The sequence below is a fragment of the Seriola aureovittata genome, chromosome 3 (genome assembly GCF_021018895.1).
Source record: "Seriola aureovittata isolate HTS-2021-v1 ecotype China chromosome 3, ASM2101889v1, whole genome shotgun sequence".
In the NCBI taxonomy this organism is placed as follows: domain Eukaryota; kingdom Metazoa; phylum Chordata; class Actinopteri; order Carangiformes; family Carangidae; genus Seriola; species Seriola aureovittata.
Genome location: NC_079366.1, coordinates 2,688,670 through 2,713,420, shown reverse-complemented (window position 1 = coordinate 2,713,420; position 24,751 = coordinate 2,688,670). Strand labels below are relative to the sequence as shown.

General features: G+C 42.1%; 1 protein-coding gene across 3 annotated transcripts in view; it reads right to left on the bottom strand.

Moving 5' to 3' along the window:
• Window positions 1-1,988: 1,988 nt before the first annotated feature.
• The window catches only part of LOC130166200 (glutamate receptor 2-like), an 80,360-nt gene continuing 57,597 nt past the window's right edge, over window positions 1,989-24,751 (bottom strand). For 2 of the 3 annotated variants that reach the window (XM_056371624.1, XM_056371625.1), the window contains exons 18-19: window positions 23,169-23,303; window positions 1,989-7,590 (exon numbers count right to left, since the gene is read on the bottom strand). In XM_056371624.1, coding sequence (XP_056227599.1) covers window positions 7,456-7,590; window positions 23,169-23,303 — 270 coding nt within the window. In that variant the 3' untranslated portion in view covers window positions 1,989-7,455. Of the gene's footprint in view, window positions 7,591-16,256; window positions 16,433-23,168; window positions 23,304-24,751 lie in introns of all 3 variants that reach the window. The other variant, XM_056371623.1, reaches the window with a different exon arrangement.

The following is a 24,751-nucleotide window of genomic DNA, read 5'->3' as shown; positions in this document are numbered from 1 at the left end:
ATCTGTTTGTGTGTAGAACAGAACAAAGAAACATCAGACAGTTGTTTATGAGTACGATCTTCTGCAGCTGGTTCAAACCAGCCCACGTCTTTGTGGTTAGTGTTAGTTTATTCCTCCTCTGCTCGTTGTGTTGTACATTAGTGTGGATCTCATTCCATAGATCTGTTCATGCTGACAGTAAGAGGTGCCACATGTGGCCATGAAGCGCCCTCTAGCTGATATGAGTGAAAACTGCACCAGCCTGTCCCTGGCCCCAAGCCTCAATCATCCTCAACCTTGAAACTGTGATGGAAACTTCAGGAAGTCTCCTAAAGCTTTGGGATAGTTTAAACTAGTGTGTGTGAAATCTCCAAAGAATTGTGTGTTTTTCTTCACATCTTTTGCTTTATTGAGACCGTGAGGTTTTCAGCTTCTCTGTTTATTTTTTACCAGAATTTTCTCTGGAAATGATCCAGCAGACAAAAGAGAAGTTCTTAAATTTTAAGCTATCAAGCTATTAAATCTGATTAAATTATAATTTTTGTATTAATTCTGCTGTAAAGTTGGACATTTTAACATGGCAGTCTGTGGGGATTGACTCTGTTAGAGCCACTACTAGACTCTAGTGGTCATTAGAAGAACTGCAGTGTTCGGTATTTCAGTGTTTCAGTCTGGAGGTTGATGCTCTGATAATACATGTGGTAAATTACCACAAATAAATAACCTCAATTTAGCCCCATTTCTGTAACATCTTTCAAAGCAAGAACACTGTAAACACACCTGTCACTGAGTGAGCTGCAGCTTACAGGTTTTAAAAATACACACTCAGCGATCAAAGCATTTCACACGGAGGCTCCGACACTTTTACAGGAGCACCAACCTGAGGATGAGATGTGACAGATCGGTTTTTTTTGCACAGCAGCTAGCAGCTCACTCTCTTTCCACTGCGTCTGTGTGTGCATGTGACTACATCACTCTTTGCAGTTGTGTGTGTCCTCAGTCCGAACAGAAAGACAAACTAAAGGTGTTAATCGGCTTTTATTGGTGGGGTTTACCTGCATTTAAAAAACCAGCTTATATCTGATCATTTTGATGGAAAAAGGGTGTTACTGTACCTTGTACCTTAGCATGTGACAAATAAAACTATAAACTGCTGTTTAGTTTAGCATCATGTATACCTGAAACATAAAATGCAATAATATAACTATGGATTATAAAGAAAACAAAACATAAAATATATATTTACATCACCCCCTCCTCCTCCATCACCGTGAAAATATTATCATATCTTGATATTTGAGATCGACGTTATGGAGATATAAAATGTTGGATATCGCCCAAGCCTAATTGATACCCCTCAGTGTGACCTACACTTACCATGAATGTTATTATCTCAGATGGCCATGTCCAACTCTTTATAAATCCATGTAGAAATCAGAGAAAAAAGACAATGAGAATCCTCTCAGAGTATTAAAAACTAGAAGTTCCAAGATAGCTTAGAGGAAAGCATCTGCTACAGGTACTGGACTGGACAATTGGGCTATGTTGGTGTTAGCATTTTAGCATCTATCAGTTTAGCTTTATTCCTACAAAAGTCAGATTTCACTCTGACTGGATTTTATATGCAGTACACAACAAAACTGAATGCCCCCTGTTCAACATCACTAATGTGATTAATTACAAATCCAAATTAATACTTTTAGGCAGAACATTGACTAGGTTGTGTCTTCTGTGATTGGTAGTCTGGCTCCACCTGTACCTGCTCACCTCAGGTTGAGTCTCCTGCTGATGCTCCTGCTCCCTCTCCATCTTTATCAAGCTCCTTCATGTGGAGCCATGGGCATAGATAGATAGATAGATAGATAGATAGATAGATAGATAGATAGATAGATAGATAGATAGATAGATAGATAGATAGATACTTAGTTTATCCCCTAGGGGAAATTCATGACTTCATGCTCCATTAGACACAACCAGGACAGAAGAGAGAAAACTGTGGAGTCCAAAGGTTCTTCTAGAACTTGTTCACCAGTTAGCTTTAATTTGAAGTGTGACCACCTGTGTTACAGTGAGGTTGAACTTTGTCTGACCTTTGTTTTTAATTATACATCAAATACCTGCACTTTAAGTTAAAGACAATACAGTTATTGTGAGATTATACAGTTCTTAATCATTTAACATTTATTGGTGCTGCACAGACTTCATGAAAACAAGACCAGGTCTAAACCTTGTATATGTCCGGACCAGCTCTGGTCAATTCCTAGTTCTATAACCATGATGTCGTCTGACAAAATCAACAAACACATAAATGAAAGACAAAGACAAACTGAGCTGTGATTTCAACTGTATTTACTGTACAATGATCACTCAAAGAGAAAGTTAGAGGTCACAATGTCTCTCACACAGAGCACAGCCTCCGTCTGGGATCCACAATAATTGGGTCTTTATTCACTTCAACTCCAAAACGTAACAGACTTTTATTAGAGGCAGGTCTTTATGTCTAACTGCCTCTGTCTGATTTGTAGAATTGAGTGGTGTTTTTGCATTACATGTTAATACAAACTCACTTCCTGTAACTTAAGTGTATTGTCTCATTTGCTGTTGCTGGTGTTTCTGTTCTTTACATGCTATTCAGATCTGCTAGTTTCTTTAGCAGTTACTGATGACTTCTCTCTCTCCCTCCCTCTCTCCTGCTCTCTCTGCCTCCTTTAGTAATAATGATACATGTAATGAAAATAGTTTATTTTCTGTAATGGAGGAGAGGCTCAGTGTGTTGGAAGTGCTCCTCCTCTTCCCTGCAGTTCCCGAGCAGCAGGGAAACCAGAGCGGCTCGGTAGACTGCCTATAACAAGAGGTGTAGCCCTAAGTCCCTGGACACCATCTACACATGGTCCAGACCTGAACCAGGTTTATACCCAGTCTGTTTGAAAAAAGTCTCTTCTAGAGACAAATCTAGAGACAATTAGCAAAGTTTTCACACTGCAGCTGTAAACACCCCCTAATATAACCTGTTTGATCCAGAAACTCCAACTCAGTGAGGTGGAAATATGATCAGTCAGTCAGTCAGTCAGTCAGTCAGTCAGTCAGTCAGTCAGTTGAGATCATAGGGCTGGTCCTGCTTTTGTGGTCCAGCCAATGATACATGTGTATATAAAACAGTAGAAACAGGCAGACGTCACTCTGGACAGGATTAAAATCTTCACATTTCCCCAGAGAGATAAATGCAGTCTGACAGGAGCTTCAGTAGCAGATTTTTGGGGTGTCCCATTTTTCAAAGACTTCATTTGCTCTGTTGAAAAAACAACTCTCAAGATTTTGATCAAAATTGATGAATTTAATAGAAAATGAAATTGTACCAGAGGCAAAGTGAAGAGTGATCATTTGCACATTTCTCTCAGTGGTTGACGTGTCTGGGAGCCGTTCTGTGGTAAATCATTTCAACTTGATTGTAACACCATGAAAATCTGATGAGAGTTACCACATGTGGTCATTGCAAAACTGATATGAATCCATGAGAGGAAATGGAAGCAGATACCTTGACATTTTCAGCTTCTCATTACCTGGCGTTTGTCACGTCTTTATCATGTTGTAGAAGTTTGTCAGCTAACCAGCTAGCTTCTAACTAGCAGCACAAATAACAGCTTCCTGGTGAAAGAAAATAGCAGACTTGAGTTCTTAAAAGCATACACTATACGTAACAAGAACCACATTTATACTGCAATTAATATTGTTAATATCATTATTATTACTATCATTATTAAACACTAAAATGCAGCCAGGCACAAAGCTTCAGGCTGACAAGTTCATCTGAAAGAAAAAACTCAAAGTGACATGCAAACGTTCTCTTCATCCTCATCTTCCTCCTCCTCTTCATCATCATCATCATCAGTGCAGTATTTTTATTAAAAGAAATATTTTTGTTCACAGTTTCTTCTCCACCTCACAGCAGTGAGAGCTCCCTATTGGCTCAGGTTTCAGTATCAGCAGCTGCCATTGGCTGAGCATGGAGAGCTCTGATTGGTTCTCAGTCTGTTTGGCACATCTTCCGGTTGGCTTTCTGAACTCGTATGACAACACTGTGTGCATGTGTGCGTACAAAGAAGTGTGTATCTGATATAATGTGTGTCAGTGAGTACTGATGTACTGTAGGTAATTAGGAATGTGTGTGTGTGTGTGTGCATGTGTGTGTGTGTTGTTGTGTTAGTGTGTTGACCTATAGACAGAGATGGGCAGTAATTTATATAAACCTGTATTTAAAGTGGCACACCATCAATCAGGTGTCATGTCTCCTGTGGCTCTGGAGGAGAGTTGTCAAGTCAGAAAAAAATAACCCTGGTGATGTCATAGTGATGTCACATCGTCTCATCTAACAGTTTCAAAATATGTTCATCCAATCGTAACATTTAATCTTGGATGGATTTGTCTATAGCTGTGTCCCATTTCAGGGGTCACTGACGTAAATTGAACTGAAATACTTACTTTTACCAATACTTATATTTATGGGTGTAATCCTCAGTCTCTGTGGTGGTGTTTGCTTTCATTACTGGGCAACAAAGGATCCACCTCTTGGATCCTTCGTGGTCCAGGAAAAGAAGGACTCTTTGAAATGAGACAGTCTAGCCATAAGGTGAACTTCGGTTTCAGATGCAGCCTCAAAGGATGAGATCCTGAACTGGGACACAACTCAGATCTCTGACTGATCATGTTCTGAGTCAGTTATCTACTTGCTGACCCTTTTGTTCTTTAATGAGGCCAGGAGATTTTCACAAACGTTTAACTGAAGTGAACTCAGATTCTAAGGCCCTGATTTAGTGTTTTATTTAAATGTGATGATAAGGTTGTTCATTATACATCCTTTAAAGGACCGATATGTAAGTTGTCTCTGCTGCTGAATGTAGTTTCTTGACAGGAGCAGGTGGAGGTGATGTCACCTGACATGAGCTTCAGCCATCATTGTCCTTATAATACAAGAGGTTACAATATGTCCTCTGAGCAGCCACATCATCTTGACTCACTATCAGAGAGCTAGCTAGTAAGAAATAGAAACAAAACAAGAGTTAACATTGGTGTTTGTTTCCACCTCTGGAGACAGCTGTTGGTGAGTAAAGGGCTGAAGTTTGATGCTGAACTCATAATGTTTCTTCTAGACTGGTGAGTAAACAGCAGTTAGTGCTATCGTTAGCTATGTAGCAATAGTAAAAACATGCATATTGTTCTTTTAAAGGTGTTTCAGAGACAGTGGGGATGAACACGAACAGTCGTACTGGTTTGAATAAAGTCAGTTCTTCTGTGAGATTTGAACTGATTGTGAAAAGAGAAAATTGAAACATTAGCTGGTTTTTTAGTTTTTCCAGGATAGAAAAGGCATAATTTAAAAGGTGCCAGAGCCTCGACATCCGATGATTGAATACACTGCGAAGGTCTCATGAAGCATAAAATCTGTCAGGGAAGAGAGCGGCGTCTGTCTGAACAGAGAGTAAAGTCAGATGAGGCTCCTCTGACCTGCAAACATCAAACAACCCACAGGGATCAGAAACACTTCTGTGAGCTGTTAGATGATGGGTTTGACGGGACTACTATATTAATAGCCTGTGCCACAAACCAGGAACACAGAGAGAGTTTGATAGATGTAGGGATTTACCAGTCACAAAGGGGCATATGAAGTAATACTGTTGTATTATGGGAACTGCAGGACTGTGTGTTTTTGGAGCTTGACTGATAATAGAGACCAAAGGTCAAGATACGCAGGTTCACTGACTCTGTAGAAGTCCAGCACCTTTTTCTGAACATCATGAAATACTTTCTGCATTACATCTGCTGCATTCAGTGTAACAGGATTTATTAGTGTTGTCCCTGTTCAGTAAATGAATGAGCAGTGAATGCATGTGATATCATTTTGTATCCATGCAGAGCAGTGCAGCAACATCCAGTGTGTCCAGTATGGAAGCAAACTGCTGCTGCAGGTCCAGCACATTAAACATTTGCCTAAAACACGATGTGACATGTGACATCAACGGAACATAAAAACTATTTATGATTTTAGCAAATCATTCAGATCCATGGTGTAAACAGCAGCCACAGGTGTAGTTTTTTGGGATGAAACCATTCATGACCATGACTACAGTTTCTGCCCCCCTAGCCGCTGCTCAGGTCGGTTCTGACTGATCCCCATTGGTCGCTTCATTTCATCCATCACAGAGCGTTCACTCACCTGGCAAATGTACAGCTACACTGTCTCTTTACCTGATTGCACAAGAGTGGGTGTGTGTCCACGTACAACATGTCAGGATCATATTGGAAAATAACTGAATCCTTACCTGTAAAAGGGCCTGAAACTGACCTGAAAGTGAACAGATCCACTAGTGGAACCTGTTGTGTTCGTGTTTTAACTCATGCCAGGTCGGCTGTAACCTTACAACGTCACTACAGTTAACTTCTACTGACAGCGTGCTCCTTCTAGCTCCTCCTCTGACCTACACCTCACACTTCCCTTATGAACCACCAGGGGTCAAAGTGCGGTTCCCAGGATTGAATATCCTTTTCTCACCCACAAATACTGACTGGGACTAAATCCAAGTCCATCCCAGTGAAAACTGTGCAGTCTCTGTGTTGTTTTAACCCAGTGGCTCTCAGTGATTTCGTCTGGTGTTTTTGATGTGACCACTAGGTGTCGCCAAAGTCAGAAATCCTTATTATTTTCTAATAACGTAAATTTCAAAATTATACACATACACACTTGTTGTCTGCCCAGCCCTGTGTATAGTGTGTGTGCGTGTGTGTGTGAGTGTGTGTGTGTGTGTGTGTGTGCGTGCGCCAGTCCATGCATCTCTTGGGTCTGGTAAAAGTCTCTACTAATTAGGGATTTTCAGGCAGAAAAAGGAAAACAATCAGGAATAATAACATCATTATCATTATCTGCTATCACAATTACTATTATTTCATGGATGTGATTTTTCAGGATGTCAGTTTTTGTTCGTAGCACTTGCACTCACTTTATACCCATGATTCCTGATCACATCCCAGGTTAATGCTGTTATTGCGTTAACGTCAGCATCACTGTTGTCCTAATAATTCTATACAAGATGAGCCTCCATGGCAAAAAATCTACTAAACAATGATGCATGTTGGTTTAGAAAACTGTCCCCTGTGCTTGTGTTTCATGAATTTGTAAATGAGCAGCCATCACTCGCTGATGGTCAAGAGATTCACTCCATAGGTGGGCAGGTCTTTGCTGACGCCTGACAGCCAAGTGGTGTGCGGACGACATTGGTCCAGTCTTTCTAGGCTAGATGTACAGAGTGAGATCAGGAGTCCTCAGAGAGATGTGATTGGCTAAACTCCAGATTGAAAATCAGGGCTGATCGGCTTCAGTGATGGTGATGTGTCACTGAAGAAGATGACAAGCGTTTCCGTTTACTTTCAGAGGGGAAGGAACTATGTGTCTGGACTGGCTGTAAGGCACTGACTCAGGTGTGGTCAGGAGAGATCAGTCATGCTGAGGCTCATGGGTAATCCTGGACGGAGGTAAGCCACCGGGACACGGCCATTCTCACTGGTCGATCCTGTGATGGACAGACGAGCTTTGGAGCGCATTGCATCTGTGAATTTCATCTGCACAAGGGAAAAATATGTTAACCACATTTGAATCATCACAGCAGAGAGACAGCTGCTACAACTGAGAGCTAACCCTGAGGATAGTGTGTTATTTTCTTCCTGTCTGAGAATGACGCCAGGAGACGGATATGAATCTCATGTGGAGCAGAAATGTAAAAACAGCAGCTTGTGGTTTTAGGAAGGCTGGATTCAAAATGACTAATGCTAGATAAATAAATGATACTGTTTTTCATTATAGGCTGTAAATGTGCCGTAAAGACTGGAATAATGAGCTTTTTGTACTGTTTCATATGTTTTAATCCAACGTAGCAGTCACACTGAAATCACTGGTTCTGCATATAGGTTCACATACACAAGCGTCTGCTCTGAGAACTTTGTTCGGGACTATCTGAAAAAAGGAAAAGACTCTGATGTCTGACCATTCATGCATCTGCTGCAACAGCACAAAGATAAGGCTATATTGGTAAAATATTAATGCAGTTCTTAAAATATTCAGAGATATGAAATTCCAAATGTGTCCTGTGATGTTACGTATCGGGAACATTAAAGGTCCTGTGATGAGATAAGAGCTCTATCTGACCAAGGTTCTACTCACAGCAAGTCAGAAAGCTGTTTAATGTAAATGCTCCAAGTCAGGAAGAGACATGTTCATCATGGACAAATTGAGAGTCAGCGAGAATATGTTTAAAAAGATCTGGAACAAATGGACACAGCACTGACTTATGAAACACCTCATTAAAATAGTTGTATGAATATTGACTCCACTGTGATTTCTTTCCATATTTGGTTGTGTACATGTGTTTGTCTGTTTCAGTAGTCATGTGCTGTTCTGTTTATATCTTTGTGAAAACTCCAAAAAAATTAAGTTTGAAAAAAAAGAAAAGAAAGTGTCTCTGTGTGCTGCAGAGCCACTGAAATAACTATTTTAGATTCCTGTTTGTTTCCTCCTGACGTCCACACTGAGACCTGTTAGATTTAAAACTCTTCTACATTCACACAATTCTAGTTTTCAGCCTCTAAAACAGAGATTTTCAGAAACTCTGCTGGACCAGTTTTATTTTGAAAACTGAGACCCTGGGAAATGACGATGTGGACACCCACGGTCCTCCTGATTGGCTGTCATCAGCCTGGACTACCAGTGGTGAATACAACATGATAAAGAATTACAGTGTTACTGACCTTGTTGTCTTTGCTAGCAGCTGTTGATCAGTGACATTCTCTATTTGAATGCTACATTTGTCTTTAATTTAACAAACCAACTGCAGAGTAGACAATCTGCTTCCTGTTTACACTGACTCGCACATGCTCAGTGTACCTTAACGGTCATGTGACATGTTTTCAGGTGTGTCAGTGTGGATGGAGCTAAAACACTCATCTGCACAGAGATGGATTTAATTTTAAGATGAAAACCCATCAGTGTGGATGCAGCGTTAAATAATTAGGTAGGTGCATTAGTCTAACTACCACATCCTGACTCCACCTCTGTACAAAACACACAAATTAGATTTATTTAACAGCTGATACTTTCCTAAACTTTTGAACTGTTCCTTTAACACATTGTTGACGTCATGTGAAAACAAATGAGTCATTGTATAAAACTGTGATGTAACAGTTAATCACACAAGCTTTACATTTCCCTTATGAACCTAAAACATCTGTACACTGTCTCCTCCACAGCTCACATTCAAAGTGTTCCTTATTTATTACTGTATTGTGGCCACCTGACTTCTTCACTCTGACCTGTGTGGTTTAGACTCTCGTCACATGTCTGACAGTGTGGAGGTTTGATCCTGTGCTCAAGTCTCATCAAGACCGAACAACCTCATTTACATAAACCTTTAGAGTGAGATCTTTGCTGTGACACTTTTGCCCCGTTCAGACCGACACAAAGACGCAGGTCCAACCTGCGATGGGGTTCTATCTATCAGCTGACCTTCCTCCATGACCCTCCTCCTGACCAGGGCTGGACGGGGGTCAGAGGCTGCCCAGCTGTGGTCAAGTGTTGTTGCTACCAGGGCCCGAAAATAATTCAGTGATACAGATGTTTAAACGTCATTTAACTGACGGGGAGAGATAAAGGGAGAGTTGTCTGCTGTCTGAAAGGGGTATTAGTCAGAGGTCAAATGTCAATGTGGGGAATGTTGCTTATCAATGAACACAGCTGCTTAATATTACATCAATGTACTATAGTACCTGCAACAGAAATACTAAATACTACTAAAGTAGATTTTTAAGTATTTAATTCATAATCATTAATAATCCTGTCTGGTTATTTTATCCATTAACATTGTTTTCCCATAAAATTCACATTAGCTCATACTGTTTATACAATATAAAGTTGAACATGTATAAATATAAATATGTGTATGTATATGATGGAGAGAAGGAGGAAGTGAGAGAGAAAGAGAGACAGAAATGTGAATAATTTCTTTAAAATCCATGACAAAACTTCCTGAAGCCACTGAATGCAGCATGACACGCTGTAGCATTATGTAATGAATGAATGGAGGATTATTTGCTTGTGTTTGTATGTGTCAGTATGGAGTATGAACTCTGGCTTGGAGGCAGGAGGCTCCTCCCATCTCCTTGTTCGGAATCTGTTTCTATGGAGACTGATGCTGCTACAGCATCATCAAAACAAAATGTGATGACAATAACTTCTGTTCACTGAAGGAGAGAAGGTAAAATACACATAGTGCAGGATATCATGTCTCTGTGTGGCCTAACTAAAGACCTGTGATGACAGACACTCACTGAGCACTTTATTAGGAACACCTGTACACCTTCAGTATTCCAATTAACCAATCACATGGCAGCAGATCCAGGTGAGGAGCTTCAGTTAATGGGGACAAATGTGACTCAGTGACTCTGTGACATGATTGTTGGTGTCAGACGTGTTTGTCAAACTGCTGATCTCCTGTTAATTTCATACTCAACAGTCTCTAGAGTTTTTACTCAGAATGGAGCAACAACAAAAACAACCAGTGAGCAGCTGCTCTGTGTTGATGAGAGAGGTCAGAGGTCAGAGGAGAATGGACAGACTGGCTGGAGCTGACAGAAAGGCTACGGTCACTCAGATAACTACTTTGTACAACTGTGCTGAGCACAGAGAGGCTTCAGAGTGAACAACACGTCCAACCTACAACAGCAGAAAACCAAGTCAGGTTCCACTTCCTGTCATCAAGACCAGAACTGCAGTGGACACAGACTCATCAACACTGGACAGTTGAAGACCCCCTTCTTCTAATGACGAGTGGATGTGATGCAGTCACGTCAACATGGAGCAGAGTCTCAGAGGAAAGTTTCAACATCTGGTGGATCCATGACATGAAGAACTGAGGAGCTACCCATAGTTAGTGTGCTGTTTCTAATAAAGTGCTCACTGAGTGTATATGAGGAAAGTCTTATTAGCTTCCTCTGAATTTCACTTCTCATTGTTTTATCCACTCTTCACCAAACCCAACTGTGTCAGGAGGCAGTGTGCTGGTGTACCTCATTCCTCTCCTTCAGGAAACAGATACATTCATCTCTTCATTCCCTTTCAGTTGATTCACTCGGTACAACACATATGGAACTTACTGTATATATTCCTTCTGGAGGTTAATCTCCAACGTGGGTGCATTGTAGGGCAAGAGGCAAAGCAGAACCAACTGGCAAATATCACTCATATGGTTTTTAGCTCCCATGTTGCTGCTCTTGCCCCAGGCTGGGTGTGCTGTCACACAGGGAGGTAATGGTAAACTTCTGCTGTTACAAGCCAAGGGAAAGCCACTGCTTTGACAGGTCTTTGCCTCTTGCTGCACTGGCTACAAAGATGAATATGTGGGCGCACAAACCCACACACTGATGGCGATCTCACTCTCACAGCACACAAAGTGGGTGGGCAAAAGCTTAGGAACTTAAAAGGCACACTACAGATACAGTAACCTAGTTATGTGTCTTCTGTCTTTGTGGGCAATAGAACTGGGGGCAGTGCAGTCTTGTATGAAAGACACAACAAAGGGCCTCAAGCACCAACATCCTGTCCCATAAAGGAATGTGTTGTGTGTGATGGAAAAGAACAGGGGGTGGTGGGAATCCTCCCTGGAGGTAAACAGATCAACTACTGAAACGATCCCACATCTGAGCTAACACCAACAGGTGTATCCTGCGCTCTTCCAGGAGAAACACTTGCAGGTGCAACATGGGTCAAAGTTACAGCTTTAACAACCTTTGTTCAGCTCTGAAGAGGCAATGTCCTTCAGTCCAGCTTCACTGTGAGCTGACTGACCTGTAGCAGAGAAGTGGGGAAGTAGCACTACTCCTGATTACTTATTACTTATATTTGGTTTATTTAATCTGCTGTGTTCTAAACACTGGAAAGGTGATGAGCTTTTCAAATACTGGTTACTGGTTACTGTGGTTACTTCAAAAACTTTTAACACACTCAAACTAGGACCTGAGGCAAATATACACTAGTGTGCAGAAAGAGGGAATTATGATTAGGAGACTGTGTTAAGGCGGTCAATAGATTCTAGGAGCACCTCCGGCAGCTTGACCAAACCTACTCTTCAAGCTCTATCTACATGGAAATACTGGCCATAACCAGGCCCCCTGACATTGGTAAGTAGTTGTTGATGTCTGCTCCAATGTCAGTTCCTCAGCTACCCCGTAATACAGAGAAAAAGAAAACAGAAAATACATGTGTCAAAGACACGGACACAGTTCATAGCTCTGGCTCAGCCAAAGCTCTCTGAGTGGAGAGCAGGACATGCTTTGTTGCAAAGAAAAATCAAACTCTGGCCTCCTTAGTTTTATCACTTCTTCAGGGTAGTTCTGTATGTGTAAAAGTAAACTAGCCAATCAGAGATTAAGAAATGATTCTAGTATTTGGAACAATTGTTCCTGAAAATCTGTCCTCCGTGAGTAGCCAACTAACCAAATGAGGCCATTGTTGCTACAAAAGAACTGCAACATTTCAGTTGATCCTGAGCCAGGTCCAGTCTTAACAAAACACTGAGCTAACTCTGTTGGGTTTGGTGTTCATAGCCAGGAGAACAACATAAGAACTGAGCAATGACTATGGTGCCTGAAATATAAATGTGCAGACATACAGTAGGTCAGCACAGGTCATCTGCCTTTGAGGTGTCTTCACTCAGGCTGTGATATCTCATACTGTATGCATTGTACCAAGTAAGTCAACTGAAATGCAGCAGTGATATCCACCACTGTAATGCAGTGGTGGTGCACTCACCAAGGTGTCCAGTGTTTGATGATGCTACCAGTCCAAACCACTCCATCTTTTAAATGAAGTCATGGGGCTGCCTACAGAAAAGCTGGCATTAAGATAGATGGGAGTGATTGGCCAATGAGTCGGTCCATCAAAGAGGATGATTGGCTAGAAAGTAAGAAAGGAATAGGAGAAACAGGGAACGTACGGAGGACCAGGGATGAAAAAAGTAAAAAGAGAAAGGTGGAGGGTGAGAAGAAGAGGAGTGGGGAGGGGATTAGGGGAATGAAGGAAGGAGAGGAGGACAGAGGAGTGCAGAGAGGGTAGGAGGAGTGCTAAGAGGATAGGGATGCAGGAAGTGAGCAAGCTGTTGGGTAATGAGTGAACAGAGGAAAGGAATATCACAGCCATATACAGTTTAGACCAGATATTCAGTGTTAATCTAGACTCTGATGGTCTCCATGGTACCACTGTTTATCCAGGACAATTTCTGCATTCACATCATGCACTGAATACACAGTACATCATATCGCTCAGCAAGCTGACCTCAGTGGCAACATTTGTCTCATTGTTGTGATGTTAATTAGCAAGGAGTCAATGTAGAGGAATATTAATTAATCAGATTGATCAGTATCCTGGTGTGACAGGTTCATTTGTGGGTTTCATTTCAAAACAGGTTATATCATTAAATACTATTACATGTTTTCATTTGATATGAGTGTTCCATAAAATGTTTGCCCAACAAATTGGAGCAGGGATGATGTATGTTTGTAGGCCAACTCGGAACTTATCATCACCCTGGTTCCCTCCGCTAAGAGCCAAAGGAATTTGAGAATGTCGGGCTATAAACCAACTACACCACGGTCACGTGACTTCACCATCACCACCAAAAACTTCAACTTGTAGTTTGATCTGACCTCTTCTACAAAGGCCTTTCCTCTGACTCAGTTAGTGACAGTTTGTATAAACACAATGAGGCTGTGAAGGTGGACTGGTGAGTAGATCAGTTTTCATGTTCAATGTAATCACGTATAACGTCCCTGACAACCTCTGTAGTCTCATTTTGACACTTGTTAGCGACCAGGTTTTACAGACTCTTTGATAGACGTAAATGCTTAAAGAAATCAGGACTGGGGTATTTACTGGCTAATTTTATGTTGTTTGATGTTTTAATGTTTTAGCCATGTTTTTAGCCTGCACCTGTGGATGAAAAATTTTACTACTGCCACTTGACTGTGTTTTATTGATCACTTTGATTCTTTTTGGACCAAATGGGACATTTTCAAACATGTTGGGTTGCATCCTAATAGGAAGGGAACAGAAAAAACTGACTCGTAATTTTTTAGCCACAATTGGTGGTTTACTCAGCAAGACCCTGCCCCTCATCTTGACTCTATATTTCATAGCCCTACCCCTGACAGTGCAGGTTCTGCTGGAGCTGGCCAAGCAGAGCACAAAAATCTTATCACATTCCACACAGAAACAATCTCATCTCTCTTGAAACCACTTTGTCCAGCCCCTCCACTAAAAAAGCACAGTTCTGTTTACTTAATGTAAGATCACTTGCTAATAAGTCTTTTATCAAGGGGAGGACTTGCAGTGATACGCAGAAATGTTTTTAGCTGTTCTCTAGTCTTGCTTGGCTGCATCTCCACTTTCGAGAATCTTAGTTTTATTCTAAAGAATAAATGGCCTGATTTTCGGATCTTTTATCAGTCATCATGTCACAATATGTACTTATCCTTGGTGATTTTAATAGCCAAGTTTGTTGCACCTGTTCCTCTTCGTTTATTTCAGATTTTATTAAACTTCTGGATTCTTTTAGTGTCATCCAGTTTGTAAAATAGCCAAGCCATGACAAAGGGCACACACTTGACCATGTACTCTCTGTGTGGATGATGTGAATTTGATCAATTTTGCTTTCTCTGATCACAAGACAATGCTGTTCCACGTTCCACTCTTCTCCCCTGACTCTGCCCGCCTTCCTGCCCACCTTCCTCACTAACGCACTTTAGTTTAATCTCTCTGTCAACCCTTGAATGCTCCATTAAACCTTCAAAATCATCTACCCGCCCTTCAGACTGCATTCCTACTTTCTTTTATGAGTAATAATGAAAACTTTGAGAAATTTCAGTCAGGTTTCTGCTCCCTCCACTGAGACTGCTCTGGTCTGGGTCACCAATGACTTTACTGCTTGGAGCCTACAACTGCCTGACCTCAATTTTAATTCTCCTTGACCTCAGTTTTGTGGGGTCACCCAGGGGTTTATTTTGGGCCCCCTCTTGTTTACCATTTACATACTACCCCTGGGAAAAATCATGCATAGATATAATGTTAATTTTCAATGCTATGCAGATGACACACAGTTGTACGTCTTGATAAAGCCTGGTTCCAGGGAGGCACCCTGCAACTTGTCCTGCCTCGCAGATATCAAAATATGGAGCTGAGGCGCCTAGCTAAAATCAGATCATTCCTTTCGTCTGCTGATTTTGAAAAGATCGTACATGCTTTTATCTTATCAAGATTGAACTATTGTAACGCATTTTATTCAGGTATCAGCAGACGAAATATCCAAAGACTGCAGTTAATTCAGAAGGCTGCTGCCAGGCTTTTAACTTGCAGTAAGAGAAGTGACCAATTCACACCAATGCTGGCTGCCCTTCATTGGTTACCTGTGAGTTCCAGAATTGATTTCAAGATTTTACTGCTTGTTTTTAAAGCCTTGAATGGTCTGGCTCCTCCCTATATCTATGACCTGCATTCTCCCCATGAGCCTGACCACTGCCTGAGATCATCCAGCAGGGCCCTGCTCACTGTTTCAAAATCACCACTTGTTACCAATGGTGACCGAGCCTTTGCTGTTCGGGCTCCTTGGATTTGCAACTCCCTGCCTGCAGATGACAGGCAGGTAAACACTGTATCTTCTTTTAAATCTTTTCTTAAGACTCACTTTTATCGCATGGCCTTTTATTGACTGTTGTTTTTATAGTTTTAGTCTGGATTTTTATTATTTTATTATTATTTGCATTTCTTTTTTTATTGTAAAGCACTTTGTAACTTTGTAACTAACTGTTTTTAAAGGTGCTATATAAATATAATAATAATAATAATTATTATCATTATTATTAATATTATTATTATATTTGATTGTCGTGATGTTTGATTGACGCTGATGTTTATTTGACTATGACGTTTCATTGATGGTGACATTTGACTGACAGTGACCAGTGAGTCACATTAAGTCAACAGGTAAAGAGTTAAAGAGGAAGCATGAGGTGAGTGAACATTTTGATCAGTGAAAATATAGTTTGCCACTGAAGCTGCTGAGCACCACCATAATGTGAATGCAGTTATTGTTTGATGGTATTTAATACCAATTAAAAGTGAATTGTCTCAACATCATTTATGACTGTGAGGTGAGGGAAGTCGTAGCCATCAATCATCACTCTCCTACCCGTGTTAGATCTTGACGCTCTCAATGCCGTAAACGTTGTAGCCCTCTTTATAGGTGGCGTAGTTTGGCTGGTGGCTGGGGGACAGCAGGTTGAAGTTGGGGGCATGTTGAGGAGAAGACAGAGTGTGTGTGTAGTTTCCTGTGTGCTGGGGGGACGACAAGGTGTTGGCTGCCACCTTTATAACAAAAATAAAGTCATTGTTACTACTATAATGGTCGTGTTTATGTAACAATGATGAACTCTTCAGCTGTGTGACTCTTACTGATTCAAGTGACAACAACAGTGTGAGAACCGGTGACAGAGAGAGAGAGAGAGAGAGAGAGAGAGAGAGAGAGAGAGAGAGAGAGAGAAAGAGAGACAGAGAGACAGAGAGAATAAAAATATGACAATTACACAGTGAGGCTTTACAAGCTAAGACAAAGGATGAAAACTTTTGTGTTTTCTAAATGTTACTAAAAAGTTCTTGTTTCTTAAATTCCACATCCCCGGAGACAGCTGTTCAGCACCTCTACCTGCCAGGCCATTGGCAGCGCACCAGACCTGTGTTTGTCTTCGCAGGTGACGGCCCACATGTGACTTCTTTTGAGATGAACCTGATTGGACCCCAATGACAAACCTGACCTCAAAAGTGACCTCTGCACCCAGGCATGGCTCAGGAGGATTTTCCAGTCCGGATATTCTGGGTTAGGTTGATGTATTTCAAGGAGGCCTATTCCTTAAAGTGTTTAAACTGATTCTAGTCTGAACCAATTTGCCATGGGAGACCAAGCCAGTGGTTCCTGCCCCCAACAACAAAGCTCCCAGTACCACTGGGACACCCAATATCCTCAACCACAAAAAATGTGATTCCAGGGCAGTAAATAATTCAATGGACTCAATTTGAGATATCCAACACCAGGACACAAAGACACAAGGACAGCAGATGGGTCACGGCACAGTACACGTTTAGTTAGTGGACTTGACTGTGATAAATTACCAATATCAGCTTAATGAAATGTTTTTTTGTGTCATTTGTCAGTGTCATTAAAAGATGTTGGATTGTATTTCTACAGATTGAGGCTGCAGTCTCTACCATTGCATCCGTGCCAGCTCCCCCCGATCTGCAGCTCACACTGTGCACAAACTCTTTTTACTTCACTCTGAGTCTACTGTTGTACCTCTGCAAGCAGCTGTTACATTTCTGAGAAGGCTCATTGACATTCATTGAACCTGAAATAACTGACATCATTTTGAAGTCATACAAAACTCAGAATCATCTTTCTTTCAGTGGATTAAGGAAAATGTGATGTTCTGTAAAAGGTACTCACAGGTTCATAAAACATTAAATAAAGACTGAGAATTAACTGATTTTCTATGGTTTTTCCTGTGAAAGCCCAGATGTGTGGGTGTTTCAATTAGATGCTGATGAAATGAATTGCAACCATTGAAACAGTAAAGGGCATCATAGTTCTTTCAATCACTCAACCTTCTTGTTATTTCACCTGTCCAGCAGTCCGGCATAATTACTTCGAGTTTCATGTTCCTGGTTTAATAATCCTAGCAAGTTTTTCTGACCTCGCCTTTGTCTATTACCCCTGTGCTTGTATCACTGACTGTCCTCCTGTGTACTGAACCTTTCAGTAGGTAAAGAGTTTTTCCTTTGAATTCTGTGCCAGTCTCTGAGTCTTCCTGTCTGTAGCTTTTCAGCCTCACTTACCTGTTTTTGTCTGGTTCTCCTGCCTGCTGACAACCACTGTCCATCACTGTCCCATAAAAATGAATGGAACTTTTCCATTCATACATATGTATATACACTGCTCAAAAAAATAAAGGGAACACTTAATCATCACAGTAGAACACCAAGTCAGTTAAACCAGGGATATCAATCTGTCCATGTGCAATGGAGAGGCAAAAGCAAGACAACCTCCAAAAAGGGAATGGTTCTACATGTGGTGTCCACAGACAGTTGCTCTCTCCTGATCCTTCCTGACTGATTCTTCTCTAGTTCTGTATTTTGCTAGTGTCCTTGTCACTACTGGTAGCATGAGGCGGTACCTGCATCCTGTCAGGTTGCACAGGTAGTCCAGCTCCTCCAGGATGGCACATCCATACCTGAGGTCGCAAGAAGGTTTGCTGTGTCTCCCAGCACAGTCTCAAGAGCATGGAGGAGATACCAGGAGACCAGCCGTTACACGAGGAGAGCTGGACAGGGCCGAAGAAGGGCATCAACCCAGCAGCAGGACCGCTACCTGCTCCTTTGTGTGAGGAGGAACAGGAGGAGCACTGCCAGAGCCCTACAACAGGACCTCCAGCAGGATACTGGTGTACATGTTTCTGACCACACTGTCAGAAACTCCATCGTACGGCACCAAGTACCGCCACAGACTGTCCAGGAGCTCACTGATGCCCTGATCCAGGTCTGAGAGGAGATCCTCCAGGACACCATCCACCGACTCATCAGCAGCATGTCCAGATGTTGTCAGGAGTGGATACAGGCACGCTGGGCCATACACACTACTGAGTCACATTATGAGTTGCTGTGATGAAAGTCATGCAAGTTGGATCAGCCTGTGATTTAAAATTTTTACTTTGATTTTCAGTGTGTATTTTTGGTAAACCAACATCAAATGTCTCAGTCAGGTGTTGGGTCAGAACAGCTTCACTGCTCCAGCTTTCTGAACTCTCCTGGAGGATGAACCATTCTTCATAAACATATGATGATGGTGGTGGAGAGCGCTGTCTAACACATGGCTCAAACATCTCCCATAGTTCACCTGGACTGAGATCTGGTGACTGTGAAAGTCATAGCATATGATGGACATCATCTCCATCCTCATCTGACCATCAGTGATCCCTGTAACATGTGGATGGGGGCATTGTCATAGCAGTTGGTTCGTACAACAGATCAGGGTTCAAATCCCAGTCAGCCCAGTACTACACAGGCCTGAAACACATGTGGGAACTATGGATGAGCAGAAGGCCAACATCCACAATGACCAAGCAGCAGCAGAAGCTAGCACAGCTCTGACATCAGTAGAAAGAACTGAGAGGCTCCAACAGAGGGGACAGTACAGAGCAGCATGGAGATCTGAGGAGAGCAGTGTCACCCCGCCACAGCTGCAGCCACTGGGCCAAGGATAAAAACTGTGCCCAGACAAAACACAGTCAGAGGCGTCTCCAGGATCCCCACGAGGGTACAGCACCTTCCAACTACCGGCCGATAAACTGCCTCTCCACGACATGGAAGCTCCTCTTAGGCATCATAGCAGAGGCCGTGCATCCTTGCGGCGTTTTCCTCCGTCAGAGAAAGTGCTGGCAGGATGCCAGGGAGCTCCTCATCCCACTACCTCATTAAAAAAATGTAGTTTTGTTTCATACAGAAATTTGTTGACAGCATACCACCACATGTCTTGTTTGACATTGTTTTTTCACCATTAGCATCAACTGCAGGATGGCTTGCCCTCATACGATGTATGGATGAGGGACACTGTGGGAGACAACAATATGGTGAAGATCCTCTCCTCACCCAGAGCTCCTGTCAGATGGAGTCTGGTTCAGGCCTGTTTTAGGCTCAGGGGCAATTTAAACTAGCCGTCCATTCAGTGTCCAGTCAATCTGCTCCCACTGATGAGCTTCTCTGTCTTTGCTGTGATGAGACTGATTAATCAATATCACATTCGAGGTCGTGATGCTGTACTGAATATCAGCATGGCTGTGATTCGGTCACTGGTATGAGTCCGCAGGCTGAGTACTGAAGACAGTCACAGCTGTGCCGACACAAATAGTTCCACAACTGGACTGATACTGGACTGTTGCTAACCAACACATAAACATTGTCCCGACCTGCACAGTGTTAGCAGAACACCTCTAAAGTCATACATGTAGTTAAAAGTCCCAGTGCTGTTGTGCTCTATATCAGCACTCATGGAATCCAATCCAGAAGTCAAATTACTTGATTGGAACTTACTGTTGTGAAATCTTCAGTATTATTCAAAAATATTGTACATTGAGATATTACATTTTGGATCTCGCCCAAGCCTCGTTGTTAAGGGGCGGAGTTACCAGAAGAAAGGAGAGCCAAGATACAGGATAGCTACAAGTACCTGGGTGTCCCACAGGCCGATAGGAGCCATAACGAAGAAAGAAGGAGGTCAGCCACAGCCAAATACCTCCAGAGGGTAAGACAGGTGCTGAGGAGCCAGCTCAACGGTGGAATAAGACCAAAGCCACCAACATGAAGCCCCAGCAGTCAGCAGATACCCAGCTGCAACAGTGAACTGGCTCCAGGAGGAAACAGACCGCTGATGTTAGTACATGAAAACTCCTCACAGTGAACTGAGGGCTCCACCCAAAGTCCAGCACCCTGAGACCACTAGCAACAGAAATTATGCACATGGGTCCTGATGAGTAATTCTCTATGTATTTGAGGTGATTCTACATCAAAGCAATGCTAACGAGTTTCACTGTTATCAGTTATCAGACATCATCAGATGCAGTAGTTGTCTGTACAGTCTGTAACGGTGTGAATATCACCATCTGACCTTCAGTCAGAACGTAGTGCTCCGCGATACATTGTCAGAAGTTCATCTGAGAGTTATCTAACATCTACAGTATTTACTAAGCTGTGTTTCCTTGGTGAACCAGACCTGTTCTCGCCCTCCCTTGTGGTTTCTAATGGTTTCAATTAGAGGCACAAACATACAGCCCCACCAACATGTTCCCCATCTCCCAATCAAAGGTTCCACCTCCTCACAAATCCCTATATAAGCCCTGGGCACGTGCTCACAGACACTGCTACCCAGGAGAACCACATGGGTTGTGAGGAACATACTTCATCAGTGACATCATACATCAGTACATGTGTTGATGCTGTGGTGATCACAAACACAGAGAAATCATTGTCCAACCAGAGCAGCTGGATGAATGGAGAGGTGAGGGGCTCAATGCAGAGTCAAGAAGCTGCTGGAGGTGACAGGGACACACACACACACACACACACACCACCCCCAGAGCAAGACTGAGAACAGAGACATCAGCGCAGACCGGAGAGAGATCTCAACACCAGCAGCAGCAAGGACTTGTGGCAGATCCAGAACATCACCTCCTCAACAGGGAGTCAGCTGTGGAGTCTCCTCCACCTCCACAGGACCTGCCTCTGTCAGTAAGAGTCGTGCTGACAGTGAAGATGAGTAACATCCACCATCTGACTGATGTCATTATATTTTGAACGTGTCACAGGAAAGCGTTTCCACCTGCTTCAACACAGCCACCATCGTCCCTGAACCTAAAGCGCCTGCAGTGTCCAAATGACCCCCGCCCTGTGGCCCCCCTCTGATGAAGTGCTGGTTCTCCAGCACATCACAGACACCATGCCAGCTGGCTGCACCCAGAACCCACAGCTCCACAAAGCATCTCCACTCAGTCTTATGGCTGACATGTAGCCTTTGCACCAGTTATAGTTCAGTCCACCCAACCAGCAGAATAATAAACAATAATAATAAAACTCCAAATAAAAACACATAACTAACACTGCTGGTGAACAGTCAATTAATAAGTGAAAAAACATGTATATATGGTTGAACACACACTTGTCTGCACCCCCGGTAGCATCAGAACCGGGGATCTGATCCAGTCCTGGACCATGAGGGACCAGTACAATCAGGTTGCAGCTGGGACAGTCAGTCTAAGTCAGTTCAGCTTGGATCATCACAGCTGTAACTTTCTGTACAAAACAATCTCAACTACAAGGTTGACCAACAGACAGGAGAAGAAATGACCTTATCATATATTGAAAAGTAAAACTAAATTTAATGGAGGCCTCACTCAAATTTAGTTTTTTTTTTCCTCTGCATTAGAATGTATCGCTTTTCATTTAAATATTTCACAGCAAAAAATAAAAGTTATCATTTGTTTTAACAACAATCTACAGAAGACACCACAAACATGTCATTCAGTGTGATAAAGAAATCTTAGGAGGCTCATCGAGAGCATCAAATAATTAGATAACACATCATATATTATATTATATTTTGCCTTTATCCTTCCAACCACCAGGTTTTATCCATTTTTGTAAGGAAGTGAAATAAAATATAATTAAATGAAGTTTGATCACATATTTACTTTATACACTGTAGTAAATACAGGACAGTGTTTAAATATGTCTGTTACACTGAATGACCACAGTTTGTTACTCTGAATGATGTTCTGTCAAAAAGGGATAGAGTGTACTGGCATTGTCTTTGCTCCATGATTACAGTGTTCTTAGTCTGGATCATTACATTAGACATGAGGAAATGACAGCAGAGACAGGTAAAGGTAAAAGAATAAAGGTCAAAGATGACACACGCCTAATTTTTGTCTGAATCAAATTAGATTTACAAAAGTCTTTTCAGTACATAGGAACACATTAAATAAGAGGCATCACTGTTGTACCATCTTAGAAAAAACATTAACTACTGTTGAGGCAGCAGAGACCTACATTCACACCCTAAAGGAAACATGTGTTCAAACACTCCACAGGGCAGAGATGAGACTGTTCTCCTCAGGGGGATGATGATGGACACTGGACAGTGGACAGGTATTCTGGGATACTTGGAAACCTAAACCAGCACCTAAAGTATCACTGAGACACTTCTGCTGATCTGGGACTGTTTTGGACTCAAACCGGAGCAAGACTTGCGTTTGTGACTGATGAGGTTTGACAGAGAAGAGGACGGGCCGTGTCGACTCTGTGTCAAGTCTCCAGTCAGCTGCTTAGAATTTCACACATATGGAAATACTACAACACACATCACATTAAGCAATCAGGATTTTAGCCTTTCTGATCTTCTGACTCATCACAAAAACTCAGATTAGTGAGAAAGTTTCGTAGCAATAACACTATGATAGCAATTGTAAATGTTTAAAATAGAAAGTGAAACTGAAGTTCGTACCTTCATTTTTTTGGCCTCAGCGCGACTCTTGTAGCAGAACTCCACCAGAGCCACCATCATGGCCAGACCCAGACCTCCAACCAGGATGTAGAAGACCCCTGCTACATTACTAAGAGACAGAGCGCTGGTCTTCTCCTAGTACACATGCACAATCACACACACGCACACACACACGCACACACACACACAAACCAAGAGAGAGCGCAGCCACCCAGACAGAAGTGGGGTTAGTGGGATGTTTTAAAACAGACCTCATTTCATTTTCTGCTCAAACTGAACTAACCTGTCACCTGTTCACATTTAACTCATCATAAATACACAAGAGCTTCACATAAGAGCAGAGTCATCGACAACTACACTAAACCTGAGCTGCACACATTTAAATACATTTTGTGTGTATGAATTTTGTGTGAATGTACCTTTTCATTTAGTGTATTTATACATGTTTCCAGACAGTGATCATGTGATAAATAATATAATATATATTATAATATTTATAATATATATGTCACATACATACACATACGTATATATATATATATATATATATAGTGTAATATATATCTCTCTAATACGTACACACACTACCAGTCTAAAGCTTTAGAACACCTCCATTCTTCCAGCTGTTATTTTAAGTTACATGAGTCAATGTCTCAGTTTCTGATATTAAAGCTTAGAACAAACAGTTGTAGATTTCAAAATAAAGAATCACTGAATCTTGTTGTCGAACTAAACTGAATCTAAATGTCTGACTCCTCCATCAGCTGAACTCCCTCCAATGAAATGAATCATTGATCAGAAAGTTGGTCCAAGTTTCCACTAACGTGTCACCGTCAGCTTCTGTCCAGTTCCGGTCTGAGGACTGTGCTGGTCTTGTGGCTCATGATGTTGCTGCAGGATGAGGCTCTGACCAACCAGTTTGCCTGTTTTCCTCCTCTCTGACAGAAGTATACAGTCCTACTTCCTGCAGTAGAGTGTTGTCATGGTGATGATCAGAGGTTGTAGTGACACAGTTTGTACAGACAGAGGGTTTCAGCAGCATTTCAAATTTTGCATCCACCCAAATAAAACCACTGTGCTAGCTAACTTGTGTTTTAGGGTCTTCACGGCTATAAAACAACCCGTCACATGTTGTACTGACGAACACCAGGATACCGAGCAAACAGTGAGACAACAAACTGTGGCTACAGCTGATGCTAAGCTAACATGGAGAGAGGAAGGTACAAGGTAAGGTCAAGACCTGACAATATTGTAGAGAGAAACCGACTGTTCTAAGTGTTCCATCCATTAAGTTTTTCCTGGCCCCGTCAGTCTCTGTCCCGGCCCTCTCTGTGTGCCTGGCATTCAGGGTGCGAGCTGGTCCCGGCAGCTCAGTCCGGGTCTGAAGTTCTGTCCCAGTCCAACTCTGCAGTCTCCACAGATGTTAACGCAGCTATTAGCCATTGTCTGATCACAGCACTTATTCTCCTCTTTGGCTGTTCCTCGACCACATCTCCTTGTTGACAACGCTGTTATGTTATGAAGTATATTCCACCATCACACTGTCACCAGTGGAAATGTCTTCCATGCTCTCACCTTCACCT